The sequence below is a fragment of the Anolis carolinensis genome, chromosome 4 (assembly GCF_035594765.1).
Source record: "Anolis carolinensis isolate JA03-04 chromosome 4, rAnoCar3.1.pri, whole genome shotgun sequence".
Lineage (NCBI taxonomy): Eukaryota > Metazoa > Chordata > Lepidosauria > Squamata > Dactyloidae > Anolis > Anolis carolinensis.
In genome coordinates this window covers 97,575,188-97,595,075 of record NC_085844.1, presented here as the reverse complement: position 1 = coordinate 97,595,075, position 19,888 = coordinate 97,575,188, and the positions used below count along the sequence as shown (strand labels likewise).

At 39.3% G+C, this 19,888-nt stretch overlaps 1 protein-coding gene across 1 annotated transcript in view; it reads left to right on the top strand.

Moving 5' to 3' along the window:
* The window catches only part of galnt12 (polypeptide N-acetylgalactosaminyltransferase 12), a 41,764-nt gene extending 31,744 nt beyond the window's left edge, over window positions 1-10,020 (top strand). The window contains exons 6-10 of the mRNA XM_003219822.4: window positions 3,985-4,161; window positions 5,150-5,281; window positions 8,164-8,277; window positions 8,833-8,988; window positions 9,539-10,020. Coding sequence (XP_003219870.2) covers window positions 3,985-4,161; window positions 5,150-5,281; window positions 8,164-8,277; window positions 8,833-8,988; window positions 9,539-9,676 — 717 coding nt within the window. The 3' untranslated portion in view covers window positions 9,677-10,020. The remainder of the gene's footprint in view (window positions 1-3,984; window positions 4,162-5,149; window positions 5,282-8,163; window positions 8,278-8,832; window positions 8,989-9,538) is intronic.
* The last annotated feature ends 9,868 nt before the right edge of the window (window positions 10,021-19,888 follow it).

Here is a 19,888-nt window from a genome sequence, read left to right as displayed (position 1 = left end):
CGAGCCTCAAGATGACCGTCGCCTGGATCACCGTTGCCAGGTAGTTCCTAGATAGGTAGGGAGCCAGTCGCCTAGCCTGACGTAGATGGAAAAACGCAGATCTGCTCACAGCAGAGACCTGGGCCTCCATTGTGAACAGAGGGTCCAATAAGACACCAAGACTTTTTACCGAAGATGACAGACGTAATGTCTCACCATCCAGGGTAGGCAGCTGGATCTCCCTCCCACCCGGACGGCCCAGCCAAAGGATCTCCGTCTTCGCTGGATTCACCCTCAACCTGCTGGCACGCAACCATCCAGTAACGGCTTCAAGGCACTGATGGAAACTATCGGGTACGGAGTCCAGCTGGCCCTCCATCCTCAGAATGAGCTGAGTGTCATCAGCGTACTGGTGGCACTCGAGCCCAAAGCTCCGCAACAGTCGGGCAAGCGGTCGCATATAGATGATAAATAATAGAGGAGAGAGAATAGCTCCCTGTGGGACCCCACAAGTTAGCGGAGACCACGCAGAAACCCTCCCATCACCACCCGTTGTCCCCGATTTTGGAGGAAGGAGGACACCCATTTCAGGGGTATCCCCCTAACCCCCGTCATGGCTAGGTGGTGGGTCAATAGATTGTGGTCAACCGTATCAAATGCTGTTGTGAGATCCAATAACACGAGCAGCGCTGATCCGCCTTGATCCCTCTGGCAGCGAAGTTGGTCTGTGATGGCGACCAGCACAGTCTCCGTCCTGTGCCTCCTACGGAAGCCGGACTGGAAGGGATCAAGTCCGGCTGTGTCATTGAGGAACTGCTGCAACTGTTCCACTGCTGCCCTCTCAACCAGCTTGCCCAGAAACGGAAGGTTCGAGACTGGGCGGTAGCTAGCGGGAACCGAACGATCTAAGTCTGGTTTCTTCAGCAGTGGAGATACTGATGCCTCTTTTAAACACTCTGGAAAAACTCCTTGCTCAAGGGAGCTATTTATTATATTCAACAGAGGTTCACGTAATCCATCTAGGCAGGATTTTACTAGCCAGGAGGGACACAGATCGAGGGAGCAGGTGGTCGGCCTAGCTGCAGTCATGATCCTGTCAACAGCCTCTGCATCCAGCGGGGTAAACCGGTCCAGGATGGGCCCAGAGAGTGGCCACGGAGTCTCAAGTTCAGTTACTGTATCCATCGTGGCAGGGAGTTCCCGGCGAAGAAGCGAGATCTTGTCTGCAAAATAGCTCTGGAAAACCTCAGCAGAAGGAGCCAGGTCATTATTGTTTGGAACAGAAGGGACCTTTGTCAGGGATCTAATGATCTTAAATAATTGTGCTGGGTGTGAGCTCGCAGACGCTATCAAGGAAGCATAATACGACTTTTTTGCCTCGGTGATAGTCTTACCTTCTAATAGAGTGTTTCTGTTTTAAGACCCTCCACTCACTGAGGACAAGAAATTTTGCAAGCAATATGTACAATGCCATTTTGATTATGAATCTATAATGTGTTTCAAGCACTGCATCTGGCTTAGCTGTCTGCAACTAAGAAGTTCATAGAATTATAGAGTTGGACGATACCATAAGGGCTTTCCAGTCCAATCTCCAGCTGTGCAGGAATAGTTATAACACTATATTGTAATAGATCAGGGCATTAATTCACATCAAGTCTTCTGTAGGGCTAAAATGGTCAGTAAAGCAGTTTTAAGCAGTTTTGTCCTCCTCCTCCTCTAACAGTGCTTCCAAATTATAATCAAATAAAAATATTTACTACCGTTTACTTTATAGGAAAAATAGTGTGCACGAAACATCATTAAAGGGAATGTATTGCTTTCATTAAATAAAAATATGATGTATGTGTGTCAGGCATTTTTGGATGAGGGTCCTTGAGTTTTCTGGATAATGCAACATCCAACCATAAGTGCATTTGAGTCATAAGAGTTAAATCCTTTGTTCTGAATGATAACACTTGCTGTTAATCACTTTTGAAAACAGCATCTATCATGGTCCAGAAGAAAGGATTTCACTATTTGCAGAGGAAGGTTTATGTGTTTACAAACATTCTGCTATATTTATATTAATCATATACGAAATATAAAAGACATGAAAACTGCAACAGTATTATGGAGGTAAACACAAACAAATAAAAATAATTGTAGTAGTGTTGAAAATTATTATGAACAGACAGTGCCCTGCAGCAGTTTTTCTTCTTCCCACCAGTTGACAGCCATGGCAAAATATAACACCAAAATATAGCAGCTCTACTGAGACTACAGAAATGCCTATGCAGGTATTCACCTGTATGTGGCTGAATTAAAGATACATATGAGACTGAAATACACATGCAAGCCATACTTTATGTCTGTGGCATGGGTCTGGAAAGTGTTTGTATTTGCATTCACCTGAATACAATTAAAGCCTCTGTGCAACAGGAACCATGATAAGGCTGAGTTTCCAATTACTTAGAATCTCAGTACACCTGAATGCAAGTAGAAACTCTTTGCTGACCTTCCTGTTCTACAGGGAAAAGTGTTTTCGGGAGCCTACACATCCAGGGATATCTCATGTGAAGCCCTGCCCTCTTACACAGTTTGAGCCTTCACATTTAGACATGAGCTTTGGTTTTATGGATCTAGCAGTCTGGAGTGCTTTCAGAAGCTGAATCTAAATCTCTAGCAATTTCAAAGAAAACTGGTGCATACTGTAATTCTTCAATCTAATATCACAAACTTTAATTTCATACTCTTTGATCTTTATATAGTATCTAATTGAATGGATCTAAAGCACAAATGAGCCAATAATTATTTAATGATGTGAAATGCCCCGGCTGCTTCTTCTTTCCTCTTATCTGAAGTGTCCTCCACAGCCACCTGCTGACTTGTATATAAAATACATGCCTCTGAACTTACTAATTGCATTTTTGTAAAGGCAATAAATGGCTTTGCCCATGTGTCCTTGTCCTATCTTTTTAAAAGTTAGGGCCAGTTAATGCCTACTTAGAGACCTGTAGAAACTTACAGAAAGGAGTGCCTGCACTATTAATCTCTAGTTCTTCTGTAAAAGTTGACAGGTTCAAAATGCCTCAGGAAATTAAGGTAATACTGGTATGGTATGTTACCAAAAAGAATCATGCAAAGTTGTTGACATGAGGTACTTGTATTTGAATGTGTAAAAAAGGCTCAGGAATTGGAATCATTTAGCACTGAATATTGTTGGATAGCAGCTCCTACAAACGATCACCACTGGCCATACTGGCAGGGTCTACTGGGATTTTCTGTCCAACACACTCTGAACTGATTCCCATGCTTGGCTTAAGAGATCAAAATTAGTGTTGGTTTTTACATCACCAAACTTATTTGGTAAAGTATGTATGTGCATGCATATAAAATGCATTTTGAAACATGAATGAAATGGAAAAGTCTGTACATATTAACACAAAGCTGTTGTTAGTCAAAAGTGGTAACAAGCACATTAAAAACTTTTTGTTAAGCAGGTTTGGATTGCAGGTGTCTACTCAACTTTCCAGACATTTGAAGGGACAAAAAGTCTTGAAATAGCTTAGTGTTTACCAATCCATGAGGTAGATTAACAAGAAGCAATTAACAAACTGAACAGAATAAAACCCTACAAGCAATTTTCAGTTTATGCCTTTTTCAGTTGCTAAAAATGAAACTAAGCTACATACAAGGTGGAAGTGTAGAACACTGTGTTTCTAGCATTCTTTATTGGATTGTGGTAATATCCTCCAAGCTGAGGCCATGCTGTTGTATTAGGGTTTTAAGTTTATATATCCATAAATTCTCCCATTTATCTAATATCCCTAAAGACCAAGGTACTTCAATACTAAACAAGTATACTGGGGATACTGTGATGTTCAGAGCAGATGTATACTGTGTATACATTATGACTGACTGTTTTCTTCTGGGATCCTGAACAGACTTTGGAGAATTGTTTGCTTTTTAATCACACAAGCACATATGTATCTCATAGACATATTTTGTCTTTTTGTTTTTGTTTAGATCTGGCAATGTGGAGGAAGTCTTGAAATTCATCCTTGTTCTCATGTAGGGCATGTTTTCCCTAAGCAAGCTCCCTATTCACGGGCAAAGGCTTTGGCTAACTCTGTTCGTGCTGCAGAAGTGTGGATGGATTCATACAAAGAGCTTTATTACCACAGAAATCCACACGCACGCATGGTAAGTTTATTGTTGAGCACACAAGCATAAAATATAGAGCCTTTTTTGAGGGACCCACAGCCTAAATTTTGAATCCAGGCAGAAATAAGGAAAAGTCAAGGCAACGTTACAAGGCACAACTTTACAGGCACAGTTGCATATATGTTGCAAGTTTTCAGAGGTGCAGAAAACCAGCCTCCTAATTTACTGTATATCAGTTATTTAAATACAGTAGAGTCTCACTTATCCAACACTCGCTTATCCAACATTCTGGATTATCCAACGCATTTTTGTAGTCAATGTTTTCAATACATCGTGATATTTTGGTACTAAATTCGTAAAAACAGTAATTACTACATAGCATTACTGTATATTGAACTACTTTTTCTGTCAAATTTGTTGTATAACATGATGTTTTGATGCTTAATTTGTAAAATCATAACCTAATTTGATGTTTAATAGGCTTTTACTTAATCCCTCCTTATTATCCAACATATTCGCTTATCCAACGTTCTGCCGGCCCATTTATGTTGGATAAGTGAGACTCTACTGTAGCATATTTCTAATCATTAAACTAAAATGGTTGAGAGTTAAATCTTTGAAAACCTGGAGCCAGAGAGATCATTGAACAAGCTTTCCAGGATTGAGACTTGCGTATCCTCTAATATTTCTGAAGACCTGCATGTAGCAGATCACATATTTAGTCCCTGGATTTCTAAGCAGGGGCTAGGAGACACTGTAGTCAGTGTCAACAACTAAAATGGATGGACTAATGGTCTGAGGCATTGGTTTGACAGTTTGTTTGATTCTATGACTAGCAAAATCAGAACATATTATGTAGAATATTATGAACTAGTAAATAATATCACTACAAGGGCATCTGAAGAAGTGGATTGATATCCCTGAAAACTCATCATCAAATTGATCAGTTAGTTTTCAAGGTGCTACTAATTTTTTATCTGGTGGTTTTTCTTTTATTGTACTTTTACTCTGGGATTATTATTATTAGGAACCATATGGAGATGTGACAGAAAGAAGACTTCTTCGAGAAAAGCTGAAATGCAAGGACTTTAAATGGTACTTGGACAATATTTACCCTGAACTCCATGTGCCAGAGGATAGGCTTGGCTACTTTGGGATGGTAAGTAACATTTTTCTTTAAAATTTAGTTTCAGCAATTTCCAAGCCTCATTTCTCTTTTTTTTTCAGATTTCGTGGTCAAGATCATTCAAATTATTTTGTTTATCTGAAGTAAAGATAGGTAAAGAATGAAGTTGTTATGCTAGTCTTTTGTTAATATTACTCAAAAAGGAATAAGGACATCTATCATCATGAAGTTTGGTCTCCCATGGAAACACAGTTCTGGACTAAAATCATAGAAGTGAATCCCAACAGTGAAATAGAAAGGAGCTGCAAGAATTCACAAAAGGAAAAATGAGTTGGCAAAATGACAAGACTGGCTTCTTTGGTGTTGTCACGGTTGAAATTGGAAGGGGAAAGAACAGTCAAGAAATTGTGGTAGTCATAAGGCTAGGTCATAGAGTTGGAAGAGGCCTCATGGGCTACCGATTCCAACCCTCTGCTCAATGCACAATCTCCAGCTAAAGCATCTCCAGCAGGTAGCTATCTAGTCTCAAGACATCCAGAGAAGGTGACTCCAACAGAGATTAGAACCTTCTCACCCCAATGGAGTTAATATGTTATGGTATCAGTGATCCTCAGACTTCATTCCTCTGGATGTTTTAGATTCACGTCCCAGAATCCCTAATGTTAGTCAAGTTCAATGGGGAGTTGATACTCCTAAAGGACTGAAGTTTGAGAACCACTGAACAAATGACCTATCATCCGTTTATTGTGGTAATAAGGACAGGCAGGTATACTTGCTTTAAGAACTGGGACAACAAGGCCCTGGGACATTACTTTTTTCCATCAAGAGGAATGAAATTTCCTCCATTATTCATTACAAAATTACACTCACATGGTGCTGTCCAGATTTGCAGTGCAATAGTGCGCTGTGGGAACTCCCCCCCACAAAGAATGAATAGACTGAATTTCCAATGTCCTAAAGCTAAGTAAAACCTCTTTCTAAATTATTTCTTTTGTTTTCTTTCTTTAAACAAATTCTCTCCCACATAGATTGAATTTTGTTTAAAAGATTTTTTAAAAAAGTCAATTTGAGACAGAATGGAAGGCTAGCTGCAGTTCCTGTTGGGTTTTATGGAGAAACATTTGAAGGGGAAAGCATTGCACTTTACTCTTGTGAAATTAAGAAGGGTAACAGTAATATCCTCTTAATAGACTGGAAAATGAGTAATGCAAGAAATTCCTTTTTTTCCAATAATGCTCCAAACTTTTCTATAAACCTACAGAGGTATAGGTTAGGATTTCTACAGAGATACAATCAAGAGTATTTGGGTGTTTCTAATTTCTTTCAAAGCTGATATTGTTAAAAGATGCATGGTTATTACTTTCTTAATTTTTTTTTCTTTCCTGGGAGAGAAAAAGTCATCCTTCCTTTTTATAACATACACTTGCTTACATTATATAGCAATCAATCCACATAGTTCTCCGTTCTTGAACTATAATGCAGTGGTGGCAAAACTTTGGCACATGTGATAATATAATGCTGCAGAAAAGAAGGCTTATTTTTTCTTGGAAATTCTCATTTGTTGTGCATGGTTACATACGTGGAGTATGCACAGGTGGAACAGAGCATGGACCATAGTCTGTGGGCAATGCCTGTACATGAACTACAATTCCTATATAGATCTAATTTAGTAGTATAACATAGTAATTAGCTAACAAATACTGTTCTGGTGACCTGCCTGGTGCTGCTTGCTTAAAGGATTTCTATGCAGTTTTCTCAGAACTGGTTTTTTCTAGCTGTATCTAGCCCAACCATGATTGCCTTACTTTATCATTCCCTCACTCTGGTTTTATGTGTTCTTAGCCAATTTTTGCTTTGTGAAATTCTACACTTCTGATGCTGCTATGAATTTCCTTGAAGGGAAAGTTACTTTTGGTTCTATGTAGCTCTTCAGCTTGATGTTTCCATTCAAAACAAAAGGGCATGATCATAGTGAAATTATTTTTATTCATTTGTTTTTTATTGAGAAGTAGAATGTTTGTAATGCATATTTCTTCCCAGCAAAGTAGCACATACATCTTGGCTGTGTTCAGCACATAATTATGATATACTCTTGCTAAGAAAGTATGACGTACGTGAAGTATATATTATTTAGAAAAAAGTCAAAAGTTGCAGCATTTTCCTACACGTTGAATTCTTAAGATAGATAATGCAAAATTATAAAAGCAGTTCATAGACCCAACTGAATGCATTTTCACCACTTCCTCAATAGTTTGAAAATTGAATCCCAGTTACAGACATTTGAGAATTCTGCCCAGTCAAAAAAACAGTTTTATTTATTTCATGTCAAAAGCATTTCATAAAGTGATAAAATAAAGGAATCACAAGCAGCTAAATAGTTTTAGACCAAAAGCGAGAAACAGCGACCCTATTGTCCATAACTTTAAACAACTCCCCCGTACATGAGGCAGGACATTGTGGGCAAGCATACATATGCAGACTTATTTGTTCTGCTCCGCAGTCACACAAGGTGGAGGATTCCTCCAGGTAGTGCCATCTTGCCAAGTTTTCTTTTGATCTGCCCACGCCACTTCTGTTTAGAGACTTCCAAATCTGCCCCTGGAGGCAGACCCTCATGGGGGGACATTCAGTTGGAATTACCTGGTTTAGCTGCCCAGAGGGATCCTGTTGCTGCTGCTGGAGGAACATTAATAGGAATGGTGTTTCTCATGAAGCTTTTCCTTGATTTGAGTAATAAAAAAAATCAGCTTGGCTTTAAAAGCTTCGATATAGCTATTTGACTCTTAGGAGAAACACATCTAATGTTCATAATGTGGATGTGAAAGTTGTTATATAGGGCAGGATCTAGTATTGTTATGCTATTAACATATTAACATGAACCGCTTGTACTGTAATGACCTTTCATTGCCTTTTAGCTAAAGAATAAAGGAATGGCAAATTTTTGCTTTGACTACAATCCTCCCAATGAACATGACATAACGGGACATGTGGTCATTTTATATCCATGTCATGGAATGGGGCAAAATCAGGTAAGAAGTTATTTTCACTGCTGTGAAAGGAGGAAAATTGTTTTGAAAGCCTCTTGGTCACAAAACTATAAAATGTTTTAAATATATATGGCTCTACTCCTGTACCTGAGATTAGGTGACAACTGTTGAGTTTACATATGAATAGAATCACTCTTTAAACCACTTGTTCTTTCTGACCATTTGGTAAGTTTCCATACTATTCACTTACTTTTGTTTTATTCCTTTTATTAAAAAGCAGTTTTATATTTCTGTTTTTCACATTTGTTTACTATGTACAATGCATCATATAAATAGACAGACAGACAGACAGATAGATAGATTTATCCCAAACAAGCCAGAACAGGGTTGAAATCTTGTAAATGTTGGTGGAATGATCAGTCCTTGTAGAGATTTTCTTCACAGTTGCTTCTGCTGATTATTTTTTGATGTAATTACTACCCTGGAGAACTACAAACTTGCTTAAGACCTACCCTGCATGATTTATAATATTTCTTAGTGTCTATAATGCTTTTTGGTCTCAGAATTGTTCTTTCCTCCCCTTTTGGTGGTTTCCAGTTTTTTGAATACACCTCCTACCATGAAATACGTTATAATACACGACACCCTGAAGCCTGTGCAGCAGTTGATCCAGGAACTGATTATTTGAAAATGTATCTATGCCAAGATGATATTCAGAAAATTCCTGAAAACCAAAAATTTATGCTTAGAGAGGTAAGGATGTTAACAATAGGATGTTAACTGTACATTACAAACAAAAAGAATGAGCTGCAATGTGAATGGAATAGGTTGTCCCCAGGGGACTTCAAACTGTACTGTTTTCTCTAATGTCAGAGTAATAATTCCACTTCAGTGCATTACTTCTCTGAATAGATTGTTTGGTGCCTTGAACCCCTCCCTATGAGTTTTTCCCCACCCCTTAATTGAAATTGATGCAAAGGTGTTTCAGTAGAGTATCAATTTTCATAGAATGTGAGAGATATTGTCCCTTTGTTCTCCAAAATGCATCCATAAAAGGATTGAGGTACATGCATGCAGCAAGGAGTTGAGCAGATTTCCTGATAGCTGCCAATGTAGATTATGGCAAACACCATCTGATTAGTTAAGCTCCACTTGGTCCTGCACTGGATAGATATAAATGTTCTTCCTGTTCTTATAGTGGAGTTTTCTAAGGGGCCTCTTGGCTTTTAATTGATTTTTAAAATTTAACTGTTAAATATGGTTACTCTGTCATAAATACTAAACTACTTTTTATCATCTCCAGGATGGGACATTAGTGCACATGCAGACCCTAAAGTGCCTACAAGCTGAATCCAATGCCTACAATGGCAATCCAGCACCAGTATTGCGACCATGTTCCAATTCAGAATACCAGAAATGGTTTTTCAAAGAAAAACGTTGATATAGAAATTCTTTTTCGTGGTTGATTGAGATCATCTTTGGAAGCAAGAAAATCTCTTATATCCAAAAGAAGTATAATTCCTGCCCCCCCCCCCCCAATTTGTATTAGCAATTGTTTTAGTTGAAGTGCTTGAACATCTGCACATGATTTTGATACTATATACATTTTCCTTGTTTTTCCCCAAAGACCAAATATTTTTATAATCCTATTGGAAATCAAAATGGAATGAAAGCAGTTGCACTAACATTTGACAATAACTCAGATATTTATTTTTTTTAACTGAAACATTTTGCTTTGGTGCCTTTCTAGGAAACACTGAAATAAATATATAAAATTAGAACAAATTATGTTGTGAAATGTGTGATTGTTCCACATGTACCATATTGATTTGTTTGTATGTCTTGATTAAAATCATAATTCCATACAGTCATCTCATTCAACAGATATGAATCTAAAACAGCACTGTTTACACTGCCGCCATGTGCAGAAGCACAACAGTATAAAAAAGTGGAGGATCCAAGTACAGCCAACCCATTCTTAACCAAAGGAGTATGCTCAGTCATGCTCATGAACTACAGTAGAGTCTCACTTATCCAAGCTAAACGGGCCGGCAGAAGCTTGGATAAGTGAATATCTTGGATAATAAGGAGGGATTAAGGAAAAGCTTATTAAACATCAAATTAGGTTATGATTTTACAAATTAAGCACCAAAACTTCATGTTATACAACAAATTTGACAGAAAAAGTAGTTCAATACACAGTAATGTTATGTTGTAATTACTGTATTTACAAATTTAGCACCAAAATATCACGATATATTGAAAACATTGACTACAAAAATGGCTTGGATTATCCAGAGGCTTGGATAAGCGAGGCTTGGATAAGTGAGACTCTACTGTGTTTTAAAATGGGGTAGGAAGGGATAACTGGGAGGGCAGAGAACAGGAATGTAGAGCCCTGAAAAATGGTGTGGCTATTAACTGAAACAGAAAAAAGGACCTGAAAAGGACCTATTGGGGTTCTAAAACCTAGAGAATGTTGAGAGTATCTGCTGAAAATGGAAGGCAGAACAAGGAATTGGCCTACTTAGTTCTCAGGCTACATCTAGTAAAAGAATATGGAAACAGGGATTAAGTGATGTGATGAGGTTCAAAAAAGAAACTAAAAACAAATTCTCTACAAATGCTTATGTGACTAAGAAGACAGCTATATGGACAACCGTTTAATAAATATTGGATTAAGTTGAAATATCACAGACTATATTAGGTTGGCTGGTTTCAAACACAGACACATCATACAAGCACAGGGAATTTGGAAAAGAGTTGTGTGGTTACAGGTTTCACAAAGAGTACTCTACCACATGGGAGCAGGTCCCAGAAAAGCAGCTCCCCCTTGAATGTAACTGCATTTTAAGAGCCAGATACAGAGGAAGATTACAGTGTTTGGTTATGAGCTATATTTCCCTCAGCTGCTCCAGGCAAATGGTCTTCATTCTCCATAGAGAAAGTATGCTACTGAAGCTAATCAGAATATTCCACCAGGAGAACCATGGGAGGGAAAACCCCACAGCAGTATTTGCTTTCCTACTCATCTCCAGCTTCAGAGATGGCATGCTTTTAAAAAACAAAGCATGTCAGAATTTAGTGAGTGTCCCAGTACTAGAGATGTGTGTGATGAGATTAAAATGTACCTCTTCCAGAGAAGTCTCAGAAATGAAGAAAAGAAAGGAAGTATCCTTAACTTCCTACTCTCCAAGAACCACCTAATTCCTCCGAGTACCATATATAGCAGTCCTGACATTAGGGTTATGGTTGACATGGCAAGTGATTTGAGACCAGAGACACGCACACATGTAGATTATGATGCCAGAATCTACTATCCCATAGCTATTTGGGGAGATAGCAAAGGAGGATAAAAGAGGAAGGGACATATTGCTCTTTTCCTTTCCCAAAGTCTTTCCACCCCTCCTCATCCCATTCCTATTTTATAGTGTCACGTGTGTAAGATTAAAATTGACAGCTGGGCCCAAATGTGAAGTTTTACCACATAATAGAATAAATAACATTTCAGACAAGGAGCTCTGGTGGCGAAGTGCGTTAAAGCACTGAGCTGGAGACCGAAAGGTCCCAGGTTCAAACCCCAGGAGCGGAGTGAGCGGCCGTTGTTAGCTCCAGCTCCTGCCAACGTAGCAGTTCGAAAACATGCCAATGTGAGTAGATCAATAGGTACCGCTCTGGCAGGAAGGTAACAGCGCTCCATGCAGTCATGCCGGCCACATGACCTTGGAGGTGTCTACGGACAACGCCGGCTCTTTGGCTTAGAAATGGAGATGAGCACCAACCCCCAGAGTCAGACATGACTAGACTTAACGTCAGGGGAAACCTTTACCTTTTTAACATTTCAGAGAATGGCTGGAACATGTGTAAACACTTCTGTTATGCCCCCCCCCCCCCGGTTAATATTTGAATCCCAGTTTCTAATATGCTCTTCATCTGCAGATTGAAAGAGTGACACTTACTGATCCCATAGCCCAAATGAGAAAAAAAAAAGTCCTATAAGGTAGATATTGGCTATTGCTCATATAATATTTGCAGCAGCTTTCTGAAGGGATTTTGACAGAAATTTGAGAGGTCTTGTGATACAAAGCAATTAGGACAGAGAATGGCAACTTCCTGAGTATAGCACTATTGAGGACAGTGAAGCTGCTTTGTGTAACCTGCACCATTTCCTTTGTCCTCGTCTTTGTCAGTAATAACCGAGAGTTTGAAGTCTAGAAAGGTTTTGCAATGGCATGAGCATTATTTTGTATCCATTGAAGATTTGAAATGGAACAGGAAGCACTAGTTTGGAGAGTGGAAAGATGGCACTTGAGCACTGATTTACAGAGAGATTTTGTATGATACAAATACTGTCTGTGGAGAATGACCTCTGGCTTGCAGACGGGGAAACTGTTTTGCATCCTTCAAAGCTATCACTGTAAGAGAATTTGATAAGATTTGCATTTGGTCCTTCCCTCTACAGTGAATCCCAGCCACTGCTAGAATGCAGCTCCAGAGACCCTGCCCAAATGAGAATTCTCCCCAGCTCAGCATACAAAATAAATCCTGTATGAAATATACCATTATGGAGAGGTTAAAAGGGTGACAGAACTAAAGCAAAAATAAATAAATGAACAATAAAAAATCATTTCCCTATACCATTCATCATATATCAATTACAACGTCCTGCTTCATATGAAAGGTAGGGTTGTAATAGGCAGGTGCATTTATTCATCCACTGGGAGCCTAAGGAGGCTGGCATGTAGCAAGACACCTGCTCCCCAAGCAGTATGCTTTGCCAAGGCTTCTCAGTACCTGTGCTCATAATAGGGAGCAACAGGCCATAGAAATTGTGGGACAGAATCAGATGGAGAGCAGTTGTTTGGTACCAAATAACTACATCTGTGCCTGAAATGTGCATGTGAAATGACTATAATTTTAAATATTGAAATGACACAAGAAAAAAGGATTAATCTATACATAGTGATATTTTATGTGAATAGTGTGTTTTTCGGTTGCAGCATTTGTTTCACATGTAGACTAAGATAAGTGAAAGCAGCACTGAAAATATTGTCATACAGTGGTGAATGAGAATCTGCAGAAGTTGAAGGCAAAGAAACATTTGATGGGAGAAGCAGGTTATGTGTAGTGAAAGTGGAGTGTGCAATAAGGAAAACATAACACTGATTATGTATGTATGTATGTATGTATGTATGTATGTCAGTGTTATATCTTAACAATGTGTAACAGATGGGCAGAGTAAGTCAGGAAAGGCATGACCCTGAGTTCGCAAGAGCCATTAATTATGGGCTCTTGAAAATATTTCGTTCATAGGGTTGCCACAAACTCAATCTGACTTGATATCAAGTAACAGCAACAAATACATCATCTGAACTCTATTTTGTTTTATTTACAGTATTTCTGCCTTGTTCTTTAAAGGAGAGACTTATGGATCAGCTCACTTAAGATTAAATAAAAAACAAGCAAAAAACTCAAGAGCTTACAATTAGAAATACATCATGCTAAAATTACAGTGCTTGGGGATGTGGAAGAAGATAGGCAAACAAGCAGTAGTCCTGCATTGTACAGGAGTGGTTAAATTAAAATCAGAAATTCATTCCATAGCTTGAACATGGCTCCTTCTACCAAATGTATTTGTACACTGACATATATTTGTTGTTTATTCATTCAGTCACTTCCAACTTTTCGTGACCTCATGGACTAGTCCACGCCAGAGTTCCGTCAGCCATGGCCACCTCCAGCTCCTTCAAGGTCAAGCCAGTCACTTCAAGGATGCCATCTATTCATCTTGCCCTTGGTCAGCCCCTCTTCCTTTTTCCTTCCATTTTCCCCAGCATTATCCTCCATCTTTCTTGTCTTCTCATTATGTAGCCAAAGTACTTCTTTGCCTCTAATATCCTTCCCTCCAGTGAGCAGTTGAGCATTATTTACTAGAGTATGGACTGGTTTGATCTTCTTGCGGTTCAAGGCACTCTCAAGAATTTTCCTCCAACACCACAGTTCAAAAGCGTCTATTTTCCTTTGCTCAGCCTTCTTTATGATCCAGCTCTCACATTCATAGGTTACTATGGGGAATATCATTTCTTTAATTATGTGGATCTTTGTTGCTAGTGCGATGTCTCTACTCTTCACTATTTTATCGAGATTGGTCATTGCTCTCCTCCCAAGAAGTAAACGTCTTCTGGTTTCCTGGCTGCATTCTGCGTCTGCAGTAATCTTCATGTCTAGAAATACAAAGTCTGTCACTGCCTCTACGTTTTCTCCCTCTATTTGCCAATGATCAGTCAGTCTGGTTGCCATAATCCTGGTTTTTTAATGTTTAACTGCAACCCAGCTTTTGCACTTTCTTCTTTCACCTTGGTTATAAAGATCCTCAGCTCCTCCTCACTTTCAGCCATCAGAGTGGTATCATCTGCATATCTAAGGTTGTTAATGTTTCTTCCAGCAATTTTAACTCCAGCCTTGGATTCGTCAAGCATGATGTGTTCTGCATACAAATTGAATAAGTAGGGTGATAGTATACAGCCCTGCCATATTCCTTTTCCAATCTTGAACTAGTCTGTTGTTCCATGGTCTGTTCTTACTGTTGCTACTTGGTCATTATACAGATTCCTCAGGAGACAGACACAGTGACTTGGTATCCCCATACCACCAAGAACTTGCCACAGTTTATTATGATCAACACAGTTAAATGCTTTAGAATAGTCAATAAAACATAAATAGATGTTTTTCTGAAACTCCATATCTTCCTTCATTAAAGGTAAAGGTAAAGGTTTCCCCTGACGTTAAGTCCAGTCATGTCCGACTCTGGGGGTTGGTGCTCATCTCCATTTCTAAGCCGAAGAGCCGGCGTTGTCCGTAGACACCTCCAAGCTCATGTGGCCGGCATGACTGCATGGAGCGCTGTTACCTTCCCGCCGGAGCAGTACCTATTGATCTACTCACATTGGCATGTTTTCGAACTGCTAGGTTGGCAGAAGCTGAAGCTAACAGCAGGCACTCACTCTGCTCCCTGGGTTTGAACCTGGGACCTTTCGGTCTGCAAGTTCAGCAGCTCAGCACTTTAACACACTGAGCCACCGGAGGCTTCCTCCATTATCCAGCAGATATTGGCAATTTGGTCTTTCGTTCCTCTGCCTTTTCTAAACCCAGCTTGTACATCTGGCAACTTTTGCAAGATTTGAGCATTACCTTACTGGCATGTGAAATAAGTGCCACTGTACAAAAGTTTTGGCATTCTTTAGCATTTCCCTTTTTTAGTATGGGATATAGACTGACATATATACTGGCTAGTTAATTAAAAACTGATTCACCGTCTCTCCCTACGCTTCTGCATCCCTCTTCCTTTTCCTCTTCTTTCTCCTCCTCCTCACCTTCTGATAGTGAACTCAAAACCTATACTTAAATAGTTTAAATTTCACTTCATAAAGAGACGTATCATTTTACTTGCTGCGGGGAGGGGGGAGGATTGTGATAAATTGCCAAAGCAGCCCAAATATGATAGTGTGTTCAGTAGTTTTGGCTGTTGCAGTTATTGTTGGTGATGGGGAGGGGAAATGAAATTGAATATTGTAGAGGATGGCATAATGGGCTGACTGAAGTACCTTACACTGTAGCATTGTGTCATAGAGTGCACTTGTTATTTTAAATTTTTTATTGACTTGCTTTATTGAAAATATTCCCATTGGAGCATACTTTGAAAGTACAGCTTGAATGCACATTCGCTTCAGCACTTCTTTGGTTCTTCGAGAAAAAAACCCATGACCAATATTTTATAAATAGAAAATTATTCTAGGAAGAGATGTGTGCAGGCTAGGGTGAGAGTGAATGTACAGGTCAGACCGTTTGCATTTAACATGGCTAGATTTTGTTGTAAAGATGCAGAAAAAAGGAAGAACGGATTGACACCAAGGTCAGTGGCGAGTGAATGAGCTGAGGACTGAATGTTTGTATAAAAAATGGTGACTACATTTATCAGCACTCTCAACTCTCCCTTACATGTGTCAATTGCATTATACTTAAATATTTGATAGCTGCCTATATGAATGAGCTCAATTGAAAAGCATTGTAAAATACAAATATATGACCAGCATTTTCTGGATTCAAGGTTGTAATGGATCCCCCGGTGGCGCAGTGGGTTAAACCCTTGTGCCGGCAGGACTGATGACTTGAAGATGGGTTGCAGACCTGAAGGTTGCTGGTTCGAATCCGAGGAGAGGACGGATCAGCTCCCGCTATCAGCTCCAGCTCCATGTGGGGACATGAGGGAAGCTTCTCACAAGGATGGTAAAAACATCAAAACATTTGGGCGTCCCCTGGGCAACGTCCTTGCAGATGGACAATTCTCTCATACTAGAAGCGACTTGCAGTTTCTCAAGTCGCTCCTGACATGAAAAAAAGGTAATTTTGTACTTTGGAAGGCCAATTCAAGAGTACATCACAGTTTATGCTTGCATCCACCAAGTGGTGAATATGTAGTTTCCTTGAGGGAAACAAGTATGAATTACTTCAGGGAAAAATTAATAACATTATTAATAACTGTGTATATGATTTTATACACACTTATTAATCATGTTATTAATTCTCCCTGAAGTAATTCATACTTGTTTCCCTCAAGGAATTTACACATTCATATGATTTTATATAGGGGTGGTGCAGTGGGTTAAAGTGCTAAGCTGCAAAACTTGCTGACTGGAAGGTTGGCGGTTCAAATCCGTGGGGCGGAGTGAGTTCCCGCTATTAGCCCCAGCTTCTGCTATCCTAGCTGTTCGAAAACATGCAAATCTGAGTAGATCAATAGGTAATGCTTTGGCAGGAAGTTAATGGGGCTCCATGCAGTCATGCCAACCACATGGCCTAGGAGGCATCTACAGAGAATACCTGCTCTTCGGCTTAGAAATAGAGATGAGCACCACACCCCAGAGTCAGACTCTACTAGACTTAAGGTCAAGGGGAAACCTTTACCTTTTATATGATTTTATACCCCTTCCTGTGCTTGCTCACTTACTTACGTTAGGTATCACCTCCCCAATAAGCAGTTTCTATCAGCAATGGAAGTTACAGATGTTTCATAGAACTCTGCTTAAAAATAAATTGAAAAAGCCTGAAATTATTGGCACCATGCATGTATGTGTATATGCTGTCAAGTCACCTATTGACTTATGGTTTCCCCATGAAATTTTTGAAGAGTTTTCTTAAGCAAGGAATATTCAGAACTGGTTCTGCCAGTTCCTTCCTCTGAAATAGTCCAATATATTTACCTGAAAGATCTTGCTGATCTTAGTTAACAGTCCCATTAATACTGTAAAAATGTTACACTTTTAATAGCTTTAAATCACACATGGTATTTTATAGCCTTACAGATTTATTGTGTGAATGATGAAGTGACAAAGATTTTTTTTTCCTGTGAGGACTGCAAATGGAAGAGATTGAAAGGCCGTGATTCAAAATTCATGTCCTCTTTTTCTCTGTCTGATTTAAAACAAATGTGATGAGCTTTCAACCAATTCCCTAGAGCAGCCTTCTCTGTAATTTGATAAAATACTCTAGCAGAGTATAGTCAGAGAGCTAACATTCTGTAGAGTTATCTGAAATGAAATCTTTGCACATTTGATTTGGCATTAATAACTATCTTCAGAACAACGCATGTGGAGTAGCCTCTCGATGCGTTTATAATGTGTGTACTTTTTTGAAGTAATGAATAAATAGACTGATACAATTCTGATGGATATGACCATTAATGCTGTTTTAATTATTAAATTGATAGTATTTTGGGATCTTTTCTTTAATTATGAGAAATAACCAAGACCAATGTCTTTGGAAGTTGAATCTGTGTGCATCATAACAACATCTGGTGTAACCCCCTGCTTAAATGTTGCCCAAGTATGCCTGCTTTCCTCTACATTCCTTGTTCCTGTAATGTTAACATAATATATTTATCCCTTATTGTTAACAGCTTGTTTATTTTAACTTTAGTTGTAGTGTGGGTTGTATGTTGCATGTGCTAAATGTGTTTGTCAAATGTTTTGATATGGCCAATAGGCTAATCAATAAAATGTACTGTGGGTTTTTTGTTAACATAATATCTTTTAAATTGGTCTGTTTATAGACACAAAATATCTTGTTTATTTACCTAGTTACTTACTTTTCATCTTATGTAAACTGGCCTGAAAAGCTTCCTACTGAAGAGCAAGACAGAAGTGCTTTGACTTCAATCTTAAAAATAAGTATCAGTAAAAAAAATAGTTTTGCAAAATTAGATGTGTAAAAGAATATATAAACACTGACTTGACAGTAAGAGAAAATGGTATGTATGGTCTTCCCACAGGCCATACCAAATATAATTTTATACAGATTAGATCAAGAACAGCACGTAGCAGAGTTCTCAGTATTGAAACTAAGTGAAAGCAGAGAGCTGTGGAAAAAGGGAGTGTCGATGAATATCACATTCCCACCTCCTTATATCAGTAGAGAGTCTTGATCAAATGTTGATAGCTTTTTAAATGAAAGAAGCCTTTCCATTCATGGAATAATTGACTTAGATCCATTCCTGTACATCAGTGTTGGGCACTAAAATGGTTATTATAATAAAGAGGTTATTTACTTCTTGTGTCAGAAGCGAAACCAAGGGTACAAGTTGTAATGGATTTGCAAACATAGAGATTGTTTTTAAGAAAGAAAAAAACAGGGAAAAAAACTTGGCATTAATACTAAATATCTTTTGCCCAGTAGCTGGCCACTTGGAGTGCCTCTGGTGTTGCTGTTAGAAGGTCCTCCATTTTGCATGTAGCAGGCCTCAGAATGCATTGCAGTAGGTGGTCTGTGGTTTGCTCTTCTCCACAGTTGCATGTTGCAGCCCCATTACTTAAGGTTGGCTCTGCATCTCGTGGTGCCAGAGCGCAGTCTGTTCAGCGCCTTCCAAGTTGCCCAGTCTTCTGTGTGCCCAGGGGGGGAAGTGTCTCATCTGGCGTCAGCCACTAATTAAGGTTCTGGGTTTTAGCCTGCCACTTTTGGAATCACACTTGCTAAGGTGTTCGTGTGAGTATAAGCTATTTCTTGATTTAAGGTGTTGGCGTGCTGGCTGGTATCCGAACAGGGGATGGGCCAGAGATGTCAATGCCTTGGTCCTTTCATTGTTGGCTGCTACTTCCCGGTGGATGTCAGGTGATGCAATGCCGGCTAAGCAGTATAATTTCTCCAATGGTGTAGGATGTAGACATCCTGTGATAATGCAGTATGTCTCATTAAGAGCCACATCCACTGTTTTAACGTGGTGAGATGTATTCCACACTGGGCATGTGTATTCAGCAGCAGAGTAGCAAAGCACAAGGGCAGATGTTTTCACTGTGTCAAGTTGTGATCCCCAGGTTGTGCCAGTCAGCTTTCGTACGATGTTATTTCTAGCACCCACTTTTTGCTTGATAGTAAAGCAGTGCTTCTTGTAAGTCAGAGCACGGTCCAGGGTAACTCCCAAGTATTTTGGTGTGCTGCAATGCTCCAGTGGGATTCCTTCTCAGGTAATCCTTAGAGCTTAGAGGTGGAAAGCACACGTCTGTGTTTTAGATGGATTAGGGATCAGCTGATTTTCCCTGTAATAGGCAGTAAGAGCACCTAAAGCTTCGGAGAGCTTCTGTTCAACCATTTCAAAGCTCCT